Source organism: Tachyglossus aculeatus, chromosome Y4, assembly GCF_015852505.1.
Source record: "Tachyglossus aculeatus isolate mTacAcu1 chromosome Y4, mTacAcu1.pri, whole genome shotgun sequence".
Lineage (NCBI taxonomy): Eukaryota > Metazoa > Chordata > Mammalia > Monotremata > Tachyglossidae > Tachyglossus > Tachyglossus aculeatus.
Window position 1 is genome coordinate 5,202,159 of NC_052096.1, and position 23,975 is coordinate 5,226,133.

General features: G+C 51.2%; 1 protein-coding gene across 2 annotated transcripts; it reads left to right on the plus strand.

The window, feature by feature from the left end:
• The first annotated feature begins 3,645 nt into the window (after positions 1–3,645).
• FBXO24 (F-box protein 24) lies at positions 3,646–23,314 on the plus strand. 2 transcript variants are annotated; one of them, XM_038768872.1, is made up of 10 exons: positions 3,646–3,736; positions 10,111–10,209; positions 10,340–10,526; positions 12,193–12,431; positions 15,309–15,546; positions 17,706–17,864; positions 19,971–20,092; positions 20,358–20,489; positions 21,537–21,707; positions 22,736–23,314. In XM_038768872.1, the coding sequence occupies exons 1-10, from the start codon at positions 3,734–3,736 to the stop codon at positions 23,093–23,095; spliced, it is 1,710 nt and encodes a 569-aa protein (XP_038624800.1). In that variant the 5' UTR covers positions 3,646–3,733; the 3' UTR covers positions 23,096–23,314. The 2 variants fall into 2 exon arrangements, with proteins under 2 accessions (XP_038624800.1, XP_038624801.1); XM_038768873.1 differs by having other exon boundaries at positions 10,114–10,209.
• The last annotated feature ends 661 nt before the right edge of the window (positions 23,315–23,975 follow it).

The following is a 23,975-nucleotide window of genomic DNA, read 5'->3' on the forward strand; positions in this document are numbered from 1 at the left end:
CTAAGCCACGCTGCTATTGTCACAGCGCTTAGAACAGTGCTTTGCACATAGTAAGCCCTTAACAAACACCATCATTATTATTATTATTATGCGCTTACTGCGTGCAGAGCACTGTACTGAGTGCTCGGACAGGAGAAGCAGCGTGGCTCAGTGGAAAGAGCCCGGGCTTTGGAATCAGAGGTCTTCGGTTCAAATCCCGCCTCCGCCAATTGTCAGCTGGGTGACTTTGGGCAAGTCACTTCACTTCTCTGGGCCTCAGTGACCTCATCTGGAAAATGGGGATGAAGACTGGGAGCCCCCCGTGGGACAACCTGATCACCTTGTAACCTCCCCAACGCTTAGAACAGTGCTATGCACATAGTAAGCGCTTAATAAATGCCATTATTATTATTATTACACGCTCTGGACCCACGTCTATCACTTGTCTGCCGTGTGGCGTTGGGCAGGTCACTTCATTTCTCTGTGCCTCAGTTACCTAATCTGTAAAATGGGGGTTAAGACTGTGAGCCATATGCAGGACAGGGACTATGTCCAACCTGATTTCCTTGCGCTCACCTGTGTGCTTAGTACAGTACCTACCACATAGCAAGCACTCAATAAATACCAGAATTATTATTATTATCAATCAACGGATATTTATTGAGCACTTACTTTTGTGCAGAGCACTGTACTAAGCGCTTGGGTGAGTACAATACAACAGAATTAGTAGACACAGTCCCTTCCCACAATGAGCTTCCAGTTTGGAGGGGGAGAACGGAGACAGACAAGCTCCCATCTTCAACCTTGCAGGGGGAAAGAGGGAAATAATCTGATTTGATTACGTAGGGATATTGTGTATTGTCCAAGCGTTTAGTACAGTCCTCTCCAAACAGGAAGTGCACAATAAATACGATTGAATGAAATACCCACCTGAAATACCCTTTTATTCCGTAACTCAGAATGAACCCACTAACATTGGACTAGATTCCCGGGAGGTGGAGGAAGTAAAGAGAAGCATCGTGGCTCAATGGAAAGAGCCCGGGCTTTGGAGTCAGAGGTCATGGGTTCAAATCCCGGCTCCGCCACTTGTCAGCTGGGTGACTTTGGGCAAGTCACTTCACTTCTCTGGGCCTCAGTTCCCTCATCTGTAAAATGGGGATTAAGACTGTGAGCCCCTTGAGGGACAACCTGATCACCTTGTAACCCCCCAGCGCTTAACAAATACCATTATTATTATTATCATTCAAAGTCCCGGGAATAGCATGAGTAGGGAAAGAAGCCCAGGCTGGGAGTCAGAGGACCTGGATTCTAATCCCGCCTCCACCAACCTGCCTGACCTTGGGCAAGTCATCAGCTTCTCCGAGCATCAGTTTCCTCAGCTGTAAAATGGGGATTCAATACCTGTTCTCCCTCTTACTTAGACTGTGAGACCCAAGGGGGACGTGCTTAACTGGCTCAGTGGAAAGAGCCCGGGCTTTGGAGTCAGAGGTCATGGGTTCAAATCCCAGCTCTGCCAATTGTCAGCTGGGTGACTTTGGGCGAGTCACTTCACTTCTCTGGGCCTCAGTTCCCTCATCTGTAAAATGGGGATTAAGACTGTGAGCCCCCTGTGGGGCAGCCTGATCACCTTGTAACCTCCCCAGCGCTTAGAACAGTGCTTTGCACATAGTAAGCGCTTCATAAATGTCATTATTATTATTATTATTAAATACCACTAAAAAAAAAGTCCACGAGCTGATGGACTGCGTGGAAGCGGGGCAATAATACCAACGTAAGTGGTACTTATTGAGCGTCCCCTGTGCCTAATGGACGAGACTGAGAGCTCAGGAAAGAACAACCAAAGCTCAAGACACATACCCTGCCCCTTGAGAACTGAACTCTTAACAGGGGAAGCATCTCAAAATATTTACAAATATTCTGGAACGGGAATAAATAAATGAACGTCCAATCGACTCTACTTTTTTACGCAACTGTTGAGGGTTAGGACAAATAAATACCAAAGTGCTACTGTTGGGAGTTCATCTGGGAAGGCCTTTGGGCGGAGGTGGGATTTTAAGGGGGATTTTGGAAGGTCTGGTAGATACTTTGGTGTTGGGGGAGGGAAGGTCCACTGTTGGGTAAGGACCGTCTCTATATGTTGCCAACATGTACTTCCCAAGCGCTTAGTACAGTGCTCTGCACACAGTAAGAGCTCAATAAATACGATTGATGATGAATAGGGGGTCAGGAGCTAGCCTGTCTTCTAGCCTGTGAGCCCGCTGTTGGGTAGGGACCGTCTCTAGATGTTGCCAACTTGTACTTCCCAAGCGCTTAGTCCAGTGCTCTGCACACAGTAAGCGCTCAATAAATACGACTGAATGAATCGAATGAATGAAAGGGGCTGGTGGAGAGCCTTGAAGTCAATGGTAAGGAGTTTCGGTTTGATGTGGAAGCCACCGGGCAACGGTTAGAGGTTTTTGAGAATCAATCAATCAATCAATCGTATTTATTGAGCGCCTACTGTGTGCAGAGCACTGTACTAAGCGCTTGGGAAGTACAAGTTGGCAACATATAGAGACAGTCCCTACCCAACAGTGGGCTCACAGTCTAAAAGAATGAATAATAATAATTATTCATTATAATGAATGAATGAATGAATAATAATAATGACTACTGTGGTATTTGGTAAGCACTTACTATGTGACAGGCACTGTACTAAGCGCTGGGATAGATATAAAGTATTCAGGTTAATAATAATAATGATGGCATTTATTAAGCGCTTACTATGTGCAAAGCACTGTTCTAAGGTGATCAGGTTGTCCCACGGTGGGCTCACAGTCTTAATCCCCATTTTACAGACGAGGGAACTGAGGCCCAGAGAAGTGAAGTGACTTGCCCGGCTGACAATTGGTGGAGCCGGGATTTGAACCCATGACCTTGTCTTCCCCTTTTAGACTGTGAGCCCACTGTTGGGTAGGGACTGTCTCTATATGTTGCCAATTTGTACTTAGTACAGTGCTCTGCACATAATAAGCGCTCAATAAATACGATTGATGATGATGATGATGACCTCCGACTCCAAAGCCCGCGCTCTTTCTGCTTCTCGGGCAGGTTGGACACAGTCCCTGTCCCGCATAAGGCTCACGATCTTCGCCCCCATTTTAGACGAGGTAACTGAGGCACAGAGGCGTTAAGTGGCAGAACTGGAATTCGAACCCAGGACTCCCAGACAGGGGCTCTGTCCCCTAGGCCACGCCGCTTCTCCAAGAGGTTCTGCACACAGCGAGCGCTCAATAAATACCGTTAATTGATTGATTGATCGAGCAGCGTCTCGGGAAAGTGATCCGAGGGGAGACCAGTGAGGAAGGCGCCGGAGTGAAGTGAGCAGCTGCTCAGGAGGCTCGTGGGATGGAGAGTCCCCAAGATCCCTCAACCTTTTAGACTGTGAGCCCACTGTTGGGTAGGGACCGTCTCTATATGTTGCCAACTTGGACTTCCCAAGCGCTTAGTCCAGTGCTCTGCACACAGTAAGCGCTCAATAAATACGACTGATGATGATGATGATGATGGCGGTCCAGATCACAGAGGCCGGACGATGATGTCACAGAGGGGGAGACCTGTTGGGGGGTCAAGTGGGGGGAAACGAAGCCTCACCTGGGAGAGAAGCCCCCGGAGCGGGGACGGAGGAGCCACAGGGGCATGGGGCGGAGGGTGCAGCACCCCGAGGACGGACGCTGAGCCAGCGTGGGTGGCCCCGGGGCCCTGGAGCGCCAAGATGGTGAGGCAGGGGTGGAGGAGGAGGAGGCCGAAGAGGGTCACGGCGCTTTGTGGCTTGGGGTGAGGGAGAGCGGGGCCAAGAGAGAGGCAGAAGCGAGGGCCGTCGACTCTCCCCATCCCTTCTTACCCTGGTGCCACCCTGGGCAGCGTGGCCTAATGGAAGGCCTTTCCCCCTTTTAGACTGTGAGCCCACTGTTGGGTAGGGACTGTCTCTAGATGTTGCCAATTTATACTTCCCAAGCGCTTAGTGCAGCGCTCTGCACATAGTAAGCGCTCAATAAATACGATTGATGATGATGATGATGATGAAAGAGCCTGAGCCTGGGAGCCAGAAGGACCTGGGTTCTAAAAAGAGTAAATAATAACGATAATGATGGCATTTATTAAGCGTTTACTGTATGCAAAGCACTGTTCTAAGCACTGGGGAGGTTACAAGGTTCTCAGTCTGAATCCCCATTTTACAGATGGGGGAACAGTGGCCCAGAGAAGTGAAGTGACTTGCCCAAAGTCACCCAGCTGACAATTGGCGTAGCTGGAATTTGAACCCGTGACCTCCTACTCCAAAGCCCGGGCTCTTTCTACTGAGCCACGCTGCTTTCCCTTCTTACCCTGGTGCTTCCCCTTGCCATCCTGAGGGGAGGAGGACCATGAAGCAGCGTGGCCTAATGGAAAGAGCCCGGGCTTGGGAGCCAGAAGGACCTGGGTTCTAATAAAAGTAAATAATAATGATAACGATGGCATTTATTAAGCGCTTACTATGTGCAAAGCACTGTTCTAAGCACCGGGGAGGTTACAGGGCGATCAGGTTGTCCCACGGGGGGCTCACAGTCTTAATCCCCATTTTACAGATGGGGGAACGGCGGCCCAGAGAAGTGAAGTGACTTGCCCAGAGTCACCCAGCTGACAATTGGCGGAGCCGGGATTTGAACCCGTGACCTCCGACTCCAAAGCCCGGGCTCTTTCTACTGAGCCACACTGCTGTCCCTTCTTACCCTGGTGCTCTCCCTTGCCATCCTGGGAGAGGAGGACCACGAAGCAGCGTGGCCTAATGGAAAGAGCCCGGGCTTGGGAGCCAGAAGGACCTGGGTTCTAAAAAGAGTAAATAATAACGATAATGATGGCGTTTATTAAGCGTTTACTATGTGCAAAGCACTGTTCTAAGCGCCGGAGAGGTTACAGGGCCATCAGGTTGTCCCACGGGGGCTGGGGAGGTTGCAAGGCTCACAGTCTGAATCCCCATTTTACAGATGAGGGAACGGCGGCCCAGAGAAGTGACTTGCCCAAAGTCACCCAGCTGACAATTGGCGGAGCCGGGATTTGAACCCGTGACCTCCGACTCCAAAGCCTGGGCTCTTTCTACTGAGCCACACTGCTGTCCCTTCTTACCCTGGTGCCCCCCCTTGCCACCCTGGGGGGAGGAGGACCACGAAGCAGCGTGGCCTAATGGAAAGATCCCGGGCTTGGGAGCCAGAAGGACCTGGGTTCTAAAAAGAGTAAATAATAACGATGATGATGGCATTTATTAAGCGTTTACTATGTGCAAAGCACTGTTCTAAGTGCTGAGGAGGTTACAAGGTGATCAGGTTGTCCCACAGGGGGCTCACAGTCTTAATTCCCATTTTATAGATGAGGTAACTGAGGCCCAGAAAAGTGAAGTGACTTGCCCAAAGTCACCCAGCTGACAATTGGCAGAGCCAGGACTTGAACCCATGACCTCCGACTCCAAAGCCCGGGCTCTTTCCACTGAGCCACGCTGCTTCTCTAATCCTGGCTCTGCCACTTAATTATAATGATAATGGTATTTGTTAAACACTTACTATGTGCCAGGCACTGTACTAAGCGCTGGGATCGATACGAGCTTATCGGATTGGACACAGTCCCTGTCCCATATGGGGCTCACAGTCTCGATCCCCGTTTTACAGATGAGGTAACCGAGGCACAGAGAAGTGAAATAACTTTTGCCCGGGGTCATCATCATCATCATCAATCGTATTTATTGAGCGCTTACAATGTGCAGAGCACCGTACTAAGCGCTTGGGAAGTACAAATTAGCGCTTGGGAAGTACCGCACAGCAGACAAATGATAGAGCCGGGATTAGAATAATAGTAATAATAATGGCATTTATTAAGCGCTTACTATGTGCAAAGCACTGTTCTAAGCGCTGAGCAGGTTACAAGGTGATCAGGTTGTCCCACGGGGGGCTCACAGTCTTAATTCCCATTTTACAGATGAGGGAACTGAGGCACAGAAAAGTGAAGTGACTTGCCCAAAGTCACCCAGCTGACAGTTTGGCGGAGCCGGAATTTGAACCCATGACCTCTGACTCCAAAGCCCGGGCTCTTTCCACCGAGCCACGCTGCTTCCTAACCATGACCTTCTGGACTCCCAGGACTGTGCTCTATCCATTCCGCCATACTATTTCTCTGCCGGGTGACCTTGGGCAAATCACTTCATTTCTCTAGGCCTCAGTTTCCTCATCTGAAAGTGGGGATGAAGACTGTTCGCCTCATTTGGGGGAGAGACCTTGTCCAACTTGATTACCTTGTGTTTACCCCAGCGCTTAGAAAAGCACAAATATCATAATTATTGCTTAGTAAAGTGCTTTCAGCGCTTAGTACAGCGCCTGGAACATAGCGCTGCACAAATACCATTATTATTATTATCATGGTTATCATGATTATAATAATAATAATAATAGCATTTATTAAGTGCTTCCTACGTGCAAAGCACTGTTCTAAGCTCTGGGGAGGTTACAAGGTGATCAGGTTGTCCCACTGGGGGCTCACAGTCTTAATCCCCATTTTACAGGTGAGGGAACTGAGGCCCAGAGAAGTGAAGTGACTTGCCCAAAGTCACCCAGATGACAATGGGCGGAGCTGGGATTTGAACCCATGACCTCTGACTCCAAAGCCCGGGCTCTTTCCACTGAGCCACGCTGCTTCTCTGATTCTTCCCCTGAATGGCCACTCCCAACAGCCTCTGTCCCCTTTATGTGACAGAGATGGCGGCCCCAGGGATTGATGGGACTAAGCGCTTGTACTAAGCGCTTAGTCCAGTGCTCTGCACACAGTAAGCGCTCAATAAATACGATTGAATGAATGGGAACGGTAATCCTGGGGCTCTGGCCCATGCGGGGAAACCTTCCGCAGACCGCCTTACCTCCTTCCCCTCCCCACAGCACCTGTATATATGTTTGTACGTATTTATGACTCTATTTTATTTGTCCGTATTTATTCTATTTGTTTTATTTTATTTTATATTTATCTAAATATAGAAACAAAATATGTTTCTTCCATTTATTTTATTTTGTTAATATGTTTTGTTCTGATGTCTGTCTCCCCCTTCTAGACTGAGCCCGCTGTTGGGTAGGGACCGTCTCTATGTGTTGCCGACTCGTACTTCCCAAGCGCTTAGTCCAGTGCTCTGCACACAGTAAGCGCTCAATAAATATGATTGATTGATTGATTGATTGTACATCCCCAGCGCTTAGTCCAGTGCTCTGCACACAGTAAGCGCTCAATAAATACGACTGATTGATTGATTGATTGTACTTCCCCAGCGCTTAGTCCAGTGCTCTGCACACAGTAAGCGCTCAATACGATTGATTGATTGTACTTCCCCAGCGCTTAGTCCAGTGCTCTGCACACAGTAAGCGCTCAATAAATACGATTGATTGATTGATTGTACTTCCCCAGCGCTTAGTCCAGTGCTCTGCACACAGTAAGCGCTCAATAAATACGATTGATTGATTGACTGATTGTACTTCCCCAGCGCTTAGTCCAGTGCTCTGCACACAGTAAGCGCTCAATACGATTGATTGATTGATTGTACTTCCCCAGTGCTTAGTCCAGTGCTCTGCACACAGTAAGCGCTCAATAAATACAATTGATTGATTGATTAATTGATTGTACTTCCCCAGAGCTTAGTCCAGTGCTCTGCACACAGTAAGCGCTCAATAAATACGACTGATTGATTGATTGACTGTACTTCCCCAGCGCTTAGTCCAGAGCTCTGCACACAGTAAGCGCTCAATACGATTGATTGATTGTACTTCCCCAGCGCTTAGTCCAGTGCTCTGCACACAGTAAGCGCTCAATAAATACGATTGATTGATTGATTGATTGTACATCCCCAGCGCTTAGTCCAGTGCTGTGCACACAGTAAGCGCTCAATATGATTGATTGATTGATTGTACTTCCCCAGCGCTTAGTCCAGTGCTCTGCACACAGTAAGCGCTCAATAAATACGATTGATTGATTGATTGACTGTACTTCCCCAGCGCTTAGTCCAGTGCTGTGCACACAGTAAGCGCTCAATACGATTGATTGATTGATTGTACTTCCCCAGCGCTTAGTCCAGTGCTCTGCACACAGTAAGCACTCAATAAATACGATTGGTTGATTGATTAACTGTACTTCCCCAGCGCTTAGTCCAGTGCTCTCACACAGTAAGCGCTCAATAAATACAATTGATTGATTGATTGATTGTACTTCCCCAGCGCTTAGCCCAGTGCTCTGCACACAGTAAGCACTCAATAAATACGATTGATTGATTAACTGTACTTCTCCAGCGCTTAGTCCAGTGCTCTGCACACAGTAAGCGCTCAATACGATTGATTGATTGACTGTACTTCCCCAGCGCTTAGTCCAGTGCTCTGCACACAGTAAGCGCTCAATAAATACGATTGATTGATTGATTGATTGTACATCCCCAGTGCTTAGTCCAGTGCTCTGCACACAGTAAGCGCTCAATAAATACGATTGATTGACTGATTGATTTGATTGTACTTCCCCAGCGCTTAGTCCAGTGCTCTGCACACAGTAAGCGCTCAATAAATACGATTGATTGATTGATTGATTGTACATCCCCAGCGCTTAGTCCAGTGCTCTGCACACAGTAAGCACTCAATAAATACGATTGATTGATTAACTGTACTTCTCCAGCGCTTAGTCCAGTGCTCTGCACACAGTAAGCGCTCAATACGATTGATTGATTGACTGTACTTCCCCAGCGCTTAGTCCAGTGCTCTGCACACAGTAAGTGCTCAATAAATACGATTGATTGATTGATTGTACTTCCCCAGCGCTTAGTCCAGTGCTCTGCACACAGTAAGCGCTCAATACGATTGATTGATTGACTGTACTTCCCCAGCGCTTAGTCCAGTGCTCTGCACACAGTAAGCGCTCAATAAATACGATTGATTGATTGATTGTACTTCCCCAGCGCTTAGTCCAGTGCTCTGCACACAGTAAGCGCTCAATACGATTGATTGATTGACTGTACTTCCCCAGCGCTTAGTCCAGTGCTCTGCACACAGTAAGCGCTCAATAAATACGATTGATTGATTGATTGTACTTCCCCAGCCCTTAGTCCAGTGCTCTGCACACAGTAAGCGCTCAATAAATACGATTGATTGATTGATTGATTGTACTTCCCCAGCGCTTAGCCCAGTGCTCTGCACACAGTAAGCACTCAATAAATACGATTGATTGATTAACTGTACTTCTCCAGCGCTTAGTCCAGTGCTCTGCACACAGTAAGCGCTCAATACGATTGATTGATTGACTGTACTTCCCCAGCGCTTAGTCCAGTGCTCTGCACACAGTAAGCGCTCAATAAATACGATTGATTGATTGATTGATTGTACATCCCCAGTGCTTAGTCCAGTGCTCTGCACACAGTAAGCGCTCAATAAATACGATTGATTGACTGATTGATTTGATTGTACTTCCCCAGCGCTTAGTCCAGTGCTCTGCACACAGTAAGCGCTCAATAAATACGATTGATTGATTGATTGATTGTACATCCCCAGCGCTTAGCCCAGTGCTCTGCACACAGTAAGCACTCAATAAATACGATTGATTGATTAACTGTACTTCTCCAGCGCTTAGTCCAGTGCTCTGCACACAGTAAGCGCTCAATACGATTGATTGATTGACTGTACTTCCCCAGCGCTTAGTCCAGTGCTCTGCACACAGTAAGCGCTCAATAAATACGATTGATTGATTGATTGTACTTCCCCAGCCCTTAGTCCAGTGCTCTGCACACAGTAAGCGCTCAATACGATTGATTGATTGATTGTAGTTCCCCAGCGCTTAGTCCAGTGCCCTGCACACAGTGAGCGCTCAATAAATACGACTGATTGATTGATTGATTGTACTTCCCCAGCGCTTAGTCCAGTGCCCTGCACACAGTAAGCGCTCAATACGATTGATTGATTGACTGTACTTCCCCAGCGCTTAGTCCAGTGCTCTGCACACAGTAAGCGCTCAATAAATACGACTGACCGTATCAGGGCCTAGTTTCAAGGGGACAACAGCAGCCGTGACCGGGAAAGGGCCACCATCCCGACCACCCCTTTGTGCTTCCCCAAGCAGGTGAAGCGGAGCTGCTCCCCTTCCAACCCCGAGCCCAGCGCTGAAAAGAAGGGGCGCGGGGACCCCGTATCCGTGCAACTCTTCCCACCGGAGCTGGTGAGGGAGACGGCGGGAAGGCGCCCGGAGCCACGAGGGACAACCGTGCGCGTGTCGGGCGGAGCGGGGGCCGGAGGGAAGGGGGTGCCTGGGTCCTGTGGACCCCCCCCAACCCCCGGGGCTCCTGCAGGTAGAGCACATCGTCTCCTTCCTGCCGGTTCGGGACATCGTCTCCTTGGCCCGGACGTGCCGCTACTTCCGCCAAGTCTGCGACGCCGAGCGCGTGTGGAGACGGATCTGCCAGCGCCTGGCCCCGCGCCTCCACGAGCAGAGGGCCGGAGGGGCCCGGCCTTGGAAAAGGGCGGCCGTCCTCAACTGTAGGCACCACCACTCCCCCCCGCAACCCACCACCCTTCCGGAACCCCCTCCTCAGCAGCCCCCTGTAACCACGACACCCCGCTCCACAACCAGTCGGTGGTGTTTGTTGCGTGCTTTCGGTGTGCGCAGCACTGGACTGAGCCATTGGCGTAAGCTCGGTGTGGGCAGGAAACGTGTCTGTTGTGTCGTTGGGTTGTAATAATAATAATAATAATAATAATAATAATAATGAGAAGCAGAGTCAGTGGAAAGAGCCCGGGCTTGGGAGTCAGAGGTCATGGGTTCCAATCCCAGCTCCGCCACTTCCCCCTTTTAGACTGTGAGCCCACTGTTGGGTAGGGACCGTCTCTATATGTTGCCGACTTGTACTTCCCAAGTGCTTAGTACAGTGCTCTGCACACAGTAAGCGCTCAATAAATACGATTGATGATGATGATGATGATGTCAGCTGGGTGAGTTTGGGCAAGTCACTTCACTTCTCTGGGCCTCAGTTACCTCATCTGCTAAATGGGGGTTGACTGTGAGCCCCACCGTGGGACAACCTTGTATCCCCCCAGCGCTTAGAACAGTTCTTTGCACATAGTAAGCGCTTAATAAATGCCATCTTTATTATTATTATTATTATTATTATTAAATGGGGATTACGATTGTGATCCCCCTGTGCGACAACCTGATCACCTTGTAACCTCCCCAGCGCTTAGAGCAGTGCTTTGCACATAGTAAGCGCTTAATAAATACCAACATTATTATTATTATTATTCTCTGGGCCTCAGTTCCCTCATCTGGAAAATGGGGATGAAGACTGTGAGCCCCCCGTGGGACAACCTGATCACCTTGTAACCTCCCCAGCGCTTAGAACAGTGCTTGGCACATAGTAAGCGCTTAATAAATACCAACATTATGATTATTATTATTCTCTGGGCCTCAGTTCCCTCATCTGGAAAATGGGGATGAAGACTGTGAGCCCCCCGTGGGACAACCTGATCACCTTGTAACCTCCCCAGCGCTTAGAACAGTGCTTTGCATATAGTAAGCGCTTAATACTTAGTAAGCCCCCACGGGGGGCTCACAGTTTTCATCCCCATTTTACAAGACGGGGTAACTGAGGCCCAGAGAAGTGAAGTGACTTGCCCAAAGTCACCCAGCTGACAATTGGCGGAGCCGGGATTTGAACCCATGACCTCTGACTCCAAAGCCCAGGCTCTTTCCACTGAGCCACAAGGCTTCTCTAGCCCCCCCTCCCCCCCCCCCCGACCCCTGCCCCCACTTACCCAGCCCCCTGCTGCCTCTGACTGGTCCTTTTTAGACTGTGAGCCCACTGTTGGGTAGGGACCGTCTCTATATCATCATCATCAATCGTATTTATTGAGCGCTTACTATGTGCAGAGCACTGTACTAAGCGCTTGGGAAGTCCAAATTGGCAACACATAGAGACAGTCCCTACCCAATAGTGGGCTCACAGTCTAAAAGGGGGAGACAGAGAACAAAACCAAACATACCGACAAAATAAAATAAATAGGATAGATATGTTGCCAACTTGTACTTCCCAAGCGCTTAGTCCAGTGCTCTGCACACAGTAAGCGCTCAATAAATACGATTGATTGATTGATTGATTGATTTCCGTGTCTCCCCCCGGCCCTGTGTCTCCCCCCGCCCCCGGCCTAGACACCAAGGGGCTGTATTTCCAGACGTTCGGAGGCCGTCGCCGAGGCCTCAGTAAGAGCGTGGCCCCGTTCCTGGCCCACGGCTACCGACGCTTCCTCCCCACCAAGGACCACGTCTTCATCCTCGACTACCTGGGCACCCTCTTCTTCCTCAAGAACGCCTTCGTCTCCTCCACCCTCGGCCACTTCCAGTGGAAGCGGGCCTGTCGCTACATCCTGCTGTGTCGGGGGGCCAAAGACGTGAGCATCTTCTCCCTCCACTCACCCTCCTCTTTCAATCCCCTCCTTGCCCTCTCCCACCTCATCTCGCCGCTCTCCTCCTCCAACCCAGCCCGCGTCCTCGGCTCCCCAAATGCCAATCTTCTCCACAGCCCTCGATCATCATCAATCGTATTTATTGAGCGCCTACTGTGTGCAGAGCACTGGACTAAGCGCTTGGGAAGTACAAATTGGCAACACAGAGAGACAGTCCCTGCCCAACAGTGGGCTCACAGTCAAAAACCATATGTATATATGGTTGTACATATTTATTACTCTATTTATTTATTTATTTTACTTGTATATATCTATCCTATTTATTTTATTTTTTTTGGTATGTTTGGTTTTGTTCTCTGTCTCCCCCTTTTAGACTGTGAGCCCACTGTTGGGTAGGGACTGTCTCTATGTGTTGCCAATTTGTACTTCCCAAGCGCTTAGTACAGTGCTCTGCACATAGTAAGCGCTCAATAAATACGATTGATGATGATGATAAAAGGGGGAGACAGAGAACAAAACCAAACATACTAACAAAATAAAATAAATAGAATAGATATGTAAAGTAAAATAAATAAATAAATAGAGTAATAAATATGTACAAACATATATACATATATGCAGGTGCTGTGGGGAAGGGAAGGCGGTAAGATGGGGGGGATGGAAAGGGGGATGAGGGGGAGAGGAGGGAAGGGGCTCAGTCTGGGAAGGCCTCCTGGAGGAGGTGAGCTCTCAGTAGGGCCTTGAAGGGCCTTGAGATCTCATCCATCTCACCACCGACCCCTCACCCGCGTCCTTCCCTCCTTATACAATAATAATAATGATGGCATTTGTTAAGCGCTTACTCTGTGCAAAGCACTGTTCTAAGCGCCGGGGAGGTTACAAGGTGATCAGGTTGTCCCACGGGGGGCTCACAGTCTTCATCCCCATTTTACAAGATGAGGTAACTGAGGCCCAGAGAAGTGAAGTGACTCGCCCAAAGTCACACAGCTGACAGTTGGCGGAGCCGGGATTTGAACCCATGACCTCTGACTCCAAAGCCCGGGTTCTTTACACTGAACCACGCTGCTTCTATAATGATAACATTTATTAAGCGCTTACTATGTGCAAAGCACTGTTCTAAACACTGGGGAGGTTACAAGGTGATCAGGTTGTCCCACGGGGGGCTCACAGTCTTCATCCCCCTTTTCCAGATGAGGGAACTGAGGCCCAGAGAAGTGAAGTGACTTGCCCAAAGTCACACAGCTGACAATTGGCGGAGTCGGAATTTGAACCCACGATCTTTGACTCCAAAGCCCGGGCTCTTTCCACTGAACCACCCCGCTTATATCCGACAGCCAATGACTCCCCCAACCTTTCAAAGCCTTATTGAAGGCCCATCTCCTCCTCCAAGAGGCCTTCCCTAAGCCCTCCTTCCCTTTTCTCCCACTCCTTTCTGCGCCACCCTGACTCTCTCCCTTCATTCATCCCCCCAGGTCCCAGGCCCACACCACTTATAATAATAATAATGACATTTATTAAGCGCTATGTGCAAAGCACCGTTCTAAGCTCTGAGGAGGTTACAAGATGATCAGATTGTCCCACGGGGGGCTCACAGTCTTAATCCCCATCTTACAGATGAGGAAACTGAGGCCCAGAGAAGGCCCAAAGTCACATCGCTGGCAATTGGCAGAGCCGGGATTTGAACCCATGACCTCTGCCTCCAAAGCCCGTGCTCCTTCCACTGAGCCACGCTGCTTCTCTACTTCTTAGGTCCCTATGTTCTTACGTTCTACTTCTTCTCTTCTTAGGTCCCTACCCATCATTTATTTGTTTCTGTTAATATCCGTCTCCCCCTCTCTTTCCACCGAGCCACGCTGCTTCTCTACTTCTTATGTCCCTATGTTCTTACGTTCTACTTCTTCTCTTCTTAGGTCCCTACCCATCATTTATTTGTTTCTGTTAACATCCGCCTCCCCCTCTCTTTCCACTGAGCCACGCTGCTTCTCTACTTCTTATGTCCCTATGCTCTTACGTTCTACCTTTTCCCTTCTTAGGTCCCTACCCATCATTTATTTGTTTCTGTTAATATCCGTCTCCCCCTCTCTTTCCACTGAGCCACGCTGCTTCTCTACTTCTTATGTCCCTATGTTCTTATGTTCTACTTTTTCTCTTCTTAGGTCCCTACCCATCATTTATTTGTTTCTGTTAACATCCGTCTCCCCCTCTCTTTCCACTGAGCCACGCTGCTTCTCTACTTCTTACGTCCCTATGTTCTTACGTTCTACTTCTTCTCTTCTTATGTCCCTACCCATCATTTATTTGTTTCTGTTAACATCCGTCTCCCCCTCTCTTTCCACTGAGCCACGCTGCCTCTCTACTTCTTACGTCCCTATGTTCTTACGTTCTACTTCTTCTCTTCTTCGGTCCCTACCCATCATTTATTTGTTTCTGTTAACATCCGTCTCCCCCTCTCTATTCCACTGAGCCACGTTGCTTCTCTACTTCTTATGTCCCTACACTCTTATGTTCCACTTTTTCTCTTCTAATGTTCCTACCCATCATTTATTTGTTTCTGTTAATATCCGTCTCCCCCTCTAGACTGTAAGCTCATTTGTTTCTGTTAATATCCGTCTCCCCCTCTAGACTGTAAGCTCATGATGGGCAGGGAGTGCGTCCGCTATATTGTGCCCTGCACACAGTAAGCGCTCAATAACTACAACTGACTGACTCCCTACTGTCTTCCCCTAAGTGCTTAGTACAGTGCCCTGTAAATAAATACAACTGCCTGACTCCCCACCCCCCAGCACCCGGGCCCACCCCGAGGGTGTCCGGTTTTCCGCTCCTGAGGTTCCGTCTTCCCCCTGTGTCCCTGCCCGGCCGCAGTTCACCTCGGACCCCCGAAGCGACACGGTGTATCGGAAGTACCTGTACGTGTTGGTGAGCCAGGCCCAGCCGGCCGCGGGGGCCGGGGGGCCTCGCACTCAGCCCTGCGACTGCGTGGAGGTCTACCTTCAGTCCAGCGGCCAGCGGGTCTTCCAGATGACCTTCCACCACTCCATGCGCTTCAAGCAGATCGTGTTGGTGGGACAGGAGGCCCAGCGAGCCCTTCTGCTGCTCTCCGGTACAACCTTGTGGGGGGGGAAAACCGTTCATTCATTCATTCGTATTTATTGAGCGCTTAATGTGTGCAGAGCATCATCATCATCATCAATCATATTTATTGAGCGCTTACTGTGTGCAGCGCATCATCATCACCATCAATCGTATTTATTGAGCGCTTACTGTGTGCAGAGCGCTGGACTAAGCGCTTGGGAAGTCCAAGTTGGCAACATCGAGAGACGGTCCCTACCCAACAGTGGGCTCACAGTAGAAGGGGGAGATGGACAACAAAACAAAACATGTAGACAGTTAGCTCATCTGTAAAATGGGGGTGAAGACTGTGAGCCCCCCCCCCCCCACCACCACCACTGCCCCCACCAAAAAAATCCTCCTAAATAATAATGATGTTGGCTTTTAGACTGTGAGCCCACTGTTGGGTAGGGACTGTCTCTATATGTTGCCAATTTGCACTTCCCAAGTGCTTTGTACAGTGCTCTGCACACAGTAAGCGCTCAATAAATACGATTGATTGATTGATTTGTTACGCGCTTACGCTGAACCACGTGCTGTACTAAGCCCTGGGGTGGATACCAGCAAATCGGGCTGTCCCGTGTGGGGCTCCAAGTCTTAATCCCCATTATACAGATGAGTTAACTGAGGCCCAGAGAATAATAATAATGGCATTTATTAAGCGCTTACTATGTGCAAAGCACTGTTCTAAGCGCTGGGGAAGCTACAAGGTGATCAGGTTGTCCCACGGGGGGCTCACAGTCTTCATCCCCATTTTACAGAAGAAGGAACTGAGGCACAGTGAATAATAACTTAATAATAATAATAATGGCATTTGTTAAGCGCTTACTATGTGCAAAGCACTGTTCTAAGCGCTGGGGAAGCTACAAGGTTGTCCCACGGGGGGCTCACAGTCTTAATCCCCGTTATACGGATGAGGGAACTGAGGGCTAGAGAAGTGAAGTCCAAGTTCCCACAGCAGACATGGGGCAGAGCCAAGATTAGAACCCATGACCTTCTGACTCCCAGGGCTGTGCTCTATCCACTAAACCATGCTGCTTCTCTTCCTAAATAATAATAATAATGACATTTGTTAAGCGCTTACTATGTGCAAAGCACTGTTCTAAGCGCTGGGGAGGATCCAAGGTGATCAGGTTGTCCCACGAGGGGCTCACAGTCTTCACCCCCATTTTACAGATGAGGTCACTGAGGCACAGAGAAGTTAAGTGACTTGCCCAAAGTCACACAGCTAATTGGCGGAGCCGGGATTTGAACCCAGGACCTCTGACTCCCAAGCCTGTGCTCTTTCCACTGAGCCACGCTGCTTCTCTAAAGCCACTCTCCCGCTACCACCCATTATTCCTGAGACGCTGAGTGCCCCCCGCCGACCCCAATCTCCGTCCATCACTTTGGGGAAAGTGGTGTGGCCTAGTGGAAAGAGCCTGGCTTTGGGAGTCAGAGGACCTGGGTTCAAATCCCTGCTCCGCCACTTCCCTGCTGGGTGACCCGGGGTGAGTCATTTCGTGTCTCTGGGCCTCAGTTTCCTCATCTATAAAATGGGGATTGACTACCGGTTCTCCCTCCTGGACTGTGAGCCTCATGTGGGACAGGGACAAAGAATGCCTTGTATCTCCCCCGACACTTTGTACGGTGCTTGGCGTAGAGTAAGCGCTTTATTCATTCATTCATTCAATCGTATTTATTGAGCGCTTACTGTGTGCAGAGCACTGTACTAAGCACTTGGGAAGTATACAAATGTCTCAATTATTATAATTACTGTTATTGCACAGCATAATGCACAGAGCGTGGGTTTGGGAGTCAGAAGGGCATGGGTTCGAATCCTGGCTCTACCCCAAGTCTGCTGCGGGACCTTGGGCAAGTCGCTTCACTTCTCCGGGCCTCAGTTCCCTCATCTGTAAAAAACGGGAGAGGAAACTGTGAGCCCCGCGAACGACAGCAACCCCATTTGCTTGTATCCACCCCGGCTCTTAGGACGGTGCTGGGCACACAATAAGCGCTTAGCAAAGGTTATTATTAATGATAATAATATAATAATTTGGGGGTGGGGGGGAGCGGGGAGCAGCAGGTCCCGGGGGTGCGGAGGGACGGGGGGAGTGGGGAGCTCGCTCCGACGCGGGTGCCCACACTCTCCCCCGACCCCCGCATCACCAGAGGAAGGCCGGGTGTACAGCCTGATGGTGAACGAGACGCAGTTGGACCAGTCGAGGTCCTATACAGTGCAGCTGATGCTCAGAAAGGTGTCTCGCTGCTTGCCCCACCTGAAGGTCGTCCACATGGCCTCCAACCAGAGCAGCATCCTCTACATAATGGGTACGGAGACCCCGACCCTTCCCCTCCCTCTCCCCGAATCTTCTTTCACTCATTCATGCGATCATATTTATTGAGCGCTTACTACGTGCAAAGCACTGGACGAAACGCTTGGGAAAGTCCACTACCACAGCAAACTGCGGCATTCCCTATCCGCAATGGGAGAGACACAGTCTAGTGGAAAGAGCACCGGCTTCGAAGGCGGAGGACACATGTTCTCATCATCATCAATCGTATTTAGACCCCGACCCTTCCCCTCCCTCTCCCCGAATCTTCTTTCACTCATTCATGCGATCATATTGAGCGCTTACTACGTGCAAAGCACTGGACGAAACGCTTGGGAAAGTCCACTACCTCAACAAACTGTGGCATTCCCTATCCTCAATGTGAGAGACACAGTCTAGTGGAAAGAGCACCGGCTTCGAAGGCGGAGGACACATGTTCTCATCATCATCAATCGTATTTAGACCCCGACCCTTCCCCTCCCTCTCCCCGAATCTTCTTTCACTCATTCATGCGATCATATTTATTGAGCGCTTATTACGTGTAAAGCACTGGACTAAAAGCTTGAGAAAGTCCACTACCTCAACGAACTGCGGCATTCCCTATCCGCAATGGGAGAGACACAGTCTAGTGGAAAGAGCACCGGCTTCAAAGGCGGAGGACACGTGTTCTCATCATCATCATCATCATCAATCGTATTTATTGAGCGCTATCTGTGTGCAGAGCACTGTACTGAGCGCTTGGGAAGTACAAATTGGCAACATATAGAGACAGTCCCTACTCAACAGTGGGCTCACAGTCTAAAAGGGGGAGTGATGCCTTGCACCCCTGGCCAGAACCCAGGTACCTGGCTCCCCGGCCCTCCCCCAGCTTCGTCCCGGCCCCGCCCCATGTCTGCTGTGTGACCTTGGGCAAGTCACTTCATCATCATCAATCGTATTTATTGAGCGCTTACTGTGTGCAGAGCACTGTACTAAGTACTTGGGAAGTACAAATTGGCAACATCTAGAGACAGTCCCTACCCAACAGTGGGCTCACAGTCTAAAAGGGGGAGACAGAGGACCAAACCAAACATACTAACAAAATAAAATAAATAGAATAGATATGTACAAGTAAAATAAATAAATAAATAAATAAATAGAGTAATAAATATGTACAACATATATACTTCACTTCTCTGGGCCTCAGTTACCTCATCTGAAGAATGGGGATTAAGACTCTGAGCCCCATATGAGACAGGGACTGTGCCTGGCCTGATTACCTTGTATTCATTCATTGATTCAATCGTATTTATTGAGCGCTTACTGTGTGCAAAGCACTGTACTAAGCGCTTGGGAAGTCCAAGTTGGCAACATATAGAGACGGTCCCTACCCAACAGCGGGCTCACAGTCTAGAAGGGGGAGACAGACAATAAAACAAAACATGTGGACAGGTGTCAAGTCGTCAGAACTATCTACTCGACTCCACCAAATAGCTGTGTGACTTTGGGAAAGTCACTTCACTTCTCTGGGCCTCGGTTACCTCATCTGGAAAATGGGGATTAAGACTGTGAGCCCCCAGTGGGACAACCTGATCACCTTGTAACCTCCCCAGCGCTTAGAACAGTGCTTTGCATATAGTAAGTGCTTAATAAATGCCATCATTATTATTATTATCATTACCTACCCCCAGCGCTTAGAACAGAGCTTGGCACATAGTAAGCGCTTATTATTATTATGTAATGGGTGTGGAGACCCTGCCCCATCCCCAAATCTGCATCATCCCTATGAGAGCGACTCAACACACGTAAGGGATACGGACACCCTGCCCCCTCCTCGAATTAATTACTGATCCCACTCCATCAACCGGGTCCCATTTCCCCCCTCCCCATCTACAACACCTCTAAAACAACCCCCCAGCAGATATAATGGTTAGAGACATGGCAAGCCCCTTCCCCCAATTAAGTACTAACAGGGCCCCAAAAGGAGGGTGGTCCTCCCCATCACCCCACCCCATCTCCATCCCCCCCAACCCAGAGAAAGGCCTAGCCCTGTCTCCCCTCCCAGACCAACCCCTATCTCTCCACCTTATCTCTCCCTGCTGAGACCCCCGCCTTCCATCCCCAGACCAAGGGGGCGTGTATTTTGAGGTCCACACTCCGGGCGTCTACCGGGACCTGTTCGGCAGCCTGCATGCCTTCGACCCCCTGGACCAGGAGATGCCCCTGGCCCTGACCCTGCCCGCCAAGGTACCGGGGGTGGGAGGAGGGTGGAAGCTCTCCAGCTAATGGGGGGACCGGCTGGGGGAGGGCACTTGGAGGGTCTGAGCTGAGGGGGGAAGGGGGACAGTTAGGAGGATTTGATGGGTGGGGGAGAGATGGCCAAAGTGGGTCTAGATGGGGAAATTCCCTGGGTGGCCCAGGGGTAAGAGAAAGGGAAATGGAGGGAAGGGACGGGGGGGACTGCGCTAGGGTGAGCTGAGGGCATCCGGCCCCCACCCCCCACCCCCGGCAGATCCTGTTCTGTGCTCTGGGCTATAACCACCTGGGCCTGGTGGACGAGTTTGGGAGATTGTTCATGCAAGGCAACAACCGCTACGGACAGCTGGGGACCGGCGACAAGATGGACAGGGGTCAGCCCACCCAGGTCAAGCCAGCCTTTCTGCCCGAGCCCCTCTCCTCTCCACCTCTTTCCCTCCTCGCCCCCACACCAACTCTGCCCTTCAGCGACTCTCCCTCCCCACCACTGACTCCTCTTCCCCAGCTCTCCCTCCTCCCCAGCTCTTCCTCCACCTCAGCTCTCTCCTCCCCAACTTCCCTCCTCCCCAACTCTCCCTCCTTCACAACACTCCCTCCACCTCAGCTCCCTCTCCTCCCCAGCTCTCCTTACTCCCCAAACTCTCTCCTCCACAACTCTCCCTCCACCTCAGCTCTCCCTCCTCCCCAGCCCTTCCTCCACCTCAGCTCCCTCCTCCTTAGCCCTTCCTCCACCTCAGCTCTCCCTCCTCCCCAACCTCCCTCCTCAACTCCCCCTCCTTCACAACTCTCCCTCCACCTCAGCTCTCCCTGCTTCTCAGCTCTCCCTCCTCCCCAGCTCTTCCTCCACCTCAGCTCTCTCCTCCCCAACTCTTCCTCCACCTCAGCTCTTCCTTCTCCCCAACTCTCCTTCTCAGCTCTTCCTCCACCTCAGCTCTCCCTAATCCCCAACTCTCCCTCCTCTCTAGCTCTTCCTCCACCTCAGCTCTCTCCTCCCCAACTCTTCCTCCACCTCAGCTCTTCCTTCTCCCCAACTCTCCTTCTCAGCTCTTCCTCCACCTCAGCTCTCCCTAATCCCCAACTCTCCCTCCTCTCTAGCTCTTCCTCCACTTCAGCTCCCTCCTCCCCAACTCAGCTCTTCCCTCTCCCCAGCTCTCTCCCCTCCCCAACTCTCTCCCCTCCCCAGCTCCCCTTCCTTCTCAGCTCTTCCTCCACCTCAGCTCTCTCCTCCCCAACTCTCCCTCCTCTCCAGCTCTCCTTACTCCTCAGCTTTCCCCACTTAGCTCTCTCTCCTTCCTAGCTCTCCCTCCCCGCCAGCTCTCCCTCCTCCCCAGCTTTCCCTCCTTAGTTCTCTCTCCTCCCCAACTCTCCCTCCTCTCCAGCTCTCCTTCCTCCCCCCCCCCCAGGGACCCAGCCGGCCTGTGCTGTGTCCCCCCAGGTGTCAACAGTGCAGTGCCCGGTGGCACTCTGGTGCGGCCTGAACCACTCCCTTGCCTTGAGCCAGGGCTCGGACTTCAGCAAGGAGCTGCTGGGCTGTGGCTGTGGGGCCGGGGGGAGGCTCCCTGGCTGGCCCAAGGGCAGTGCCACCTTCGTCAAGCTGCACGTCAAGGTGTGTGCATATATGTGTGTGTGTTGTGTGTACGTGCGTGGGTGTGGGGGGGAGGCGGAGAGGGGCCTGGCTGGCCTTGAGACCCCTGACTTGGGGTCAGGATGTCGAGTGACTGAGGGAGTGGGATCAAGGATTTAGCATCGGCCTGGTCACGTGTTCTACTCCCGACTGCCACAGAATAATAATAATGATACTTGTTAAGATCTTACTATGTGCCAAGCACTTTTCTAAGCACTGGGGTAGGCACAAGGTTATCAGGTTGTCCCACGTGGGGCTCACAGCCTTAATCCCCATTTTATAGATGAGGTAAATGAGGCACAGAGAAGTGACTTGCCCAAGGTCATACAGCAGGCAAGGGGCAGGGCCGGGATTAGAACCCACGACCTCTGACTCCCAAGCCCGGGCTCTTTCCACTGAGCCACGCTGCTTCTCGCTTGTCCGTTCTCTGACCTCGGGCAAGTCACTTCACTTCTCTGGGCCTCAGTCCCCTCATCCACAAAATGTGGATTGAGACCGTGAGCCCCACCTGGGACAGGGATTGGGTCCGAACCGATTTGCTTGCATCCACCTCAGCGCTTAGTACAGTGCCAGTCATATAGTAAGTGGAGAAGCAGCGTGGCTCAGTGGAAAAAGCCCAGGCTTTGGAGCCAGAGGTCATGGGTTCAAATCCCAAATCTGCCAATTGTCAGCTGTGATACTTTGGGCAAGTCACTTCTCTGGGCCTCAGTTCCCTCATCCGTCAAATGGGGATGAAAAGTGTGAGCCCCATGTGGGACAACCTGATCACCTTGTAATCTCTGCAGCGCTTAGAACAGTGCTTTGTACATAGTAAGCACTTAATAAATGTCATTATTATTAGTATAAGTGCTTTAACAAATAGCATCATTAGTATTATTATTATTATTAGTGATCGGATCGCGGTGAGAGAGACTTAGAGGGAACTCATGGGGTCAGGGGGAGGGGAGGGGCAGAGGTCTTGGCCCCCCTCTCCTGACCCCGCCGACCTCTGCGGCCCTTCCTCCTGCCAGGTTCCGCCATGCGCTCGGTCGCTGTGCTCCAGCCGGGAATGCCTGTACCTGCTCTCCGGACACGACGTGGAGCACGGCCGGACCTACAAGAAGCTGCCCGGAGAGGAGGGGAGTGGACCGGCCTCTGAGCCCGGAGCCTCCGAGCCGGGGGTCTCAGAGCCCGAGGCTGCCGCAAAGGGCTGTGAGGCCTACCTCAACGAGCTACTGGGTTGCCCGACCCTGAGCACCCGGCTGGACAAGATGAAGGAGATCGTTGGATGGATGGCCCTCCAGGCCGCTCAAAAGGACTTCTTCTGGGAGGCGCTGGACCTGCTGCAGAGGGCGGCGACCCCCACGGACCCGCCGCCCCCCGAAGGCTGAGGCCTTCCTCCCCCCAACCCATCCACCCCCACCGAGGCCCACCCCCGGAGACCCAGGAAGCGAAGGAGCCGGTTGTGGGGCGAGAAGCGGGGAAAGGATCCGAGAGTCTTGCTTTTTTTGTTTGTTTTTGTTTTAATATGGGCAAGGGGGTTTCCAGGACGTGAACCCACGGACCCACACTCACCTGCTGCTGGGCACCATGGACGAATAAAGAGAGGCTTTAGGTGGTGAAGCCAGGGTCCCTGGGGAGAAGGGGAAACTGGAGCGGGGGTGGGGGGCACGATGAAGCCTGGGTTCTCCCTTTGCCCACCTGGAGAAAGGAGGCAGGGGGAGAAGGGAGGGGGGAGATAGGAAAGGGATGGGGGACGGGAGAGGAGGGAAGGAGGAGTGGGGGGAGATGGGAGGAAAGAGGATGGGGGAGAGAAAGGAAAGGTGGAGAAAGGAGTAGGGGGAGAGGAGGGAGAAGAGAGGAGAGGGAAAGGGGAGAGATGGAGAGAAATTGAGAGGAGGGGAGAGAGGAGTGGGGACAGAGGAATGGGGGCAGAGAGAAGTAGGGGCAGAGAGGAGTAGGGGCAGAGAGGAGTGGGGGCAGAGAGGAGTGGGGGCAGAGAGGAGTGGGGGCAGAGAGGACGGGGGGCAGAGAGGACAGGGGGCAGAGAGGAGTGGGGGCAGAGAGGAATGGGGGCAGAGAGGAATGGGCAGAGAGAAGTAGGGGCAGAGAGGAGTGGGGGCAGAGAGGAATGGGGCAGAGAGGAATGGGGGCAGAGAGGAATGGGCAGAGAGAAGTAGGGGCAGAGAGGAGTGGGGGCAGAGAGGAATGGGGCAGAGAGGAATGGGGGCAGAGAGGAATGGGCAGAGAGAAGTAGGGGCAGAAGGAATG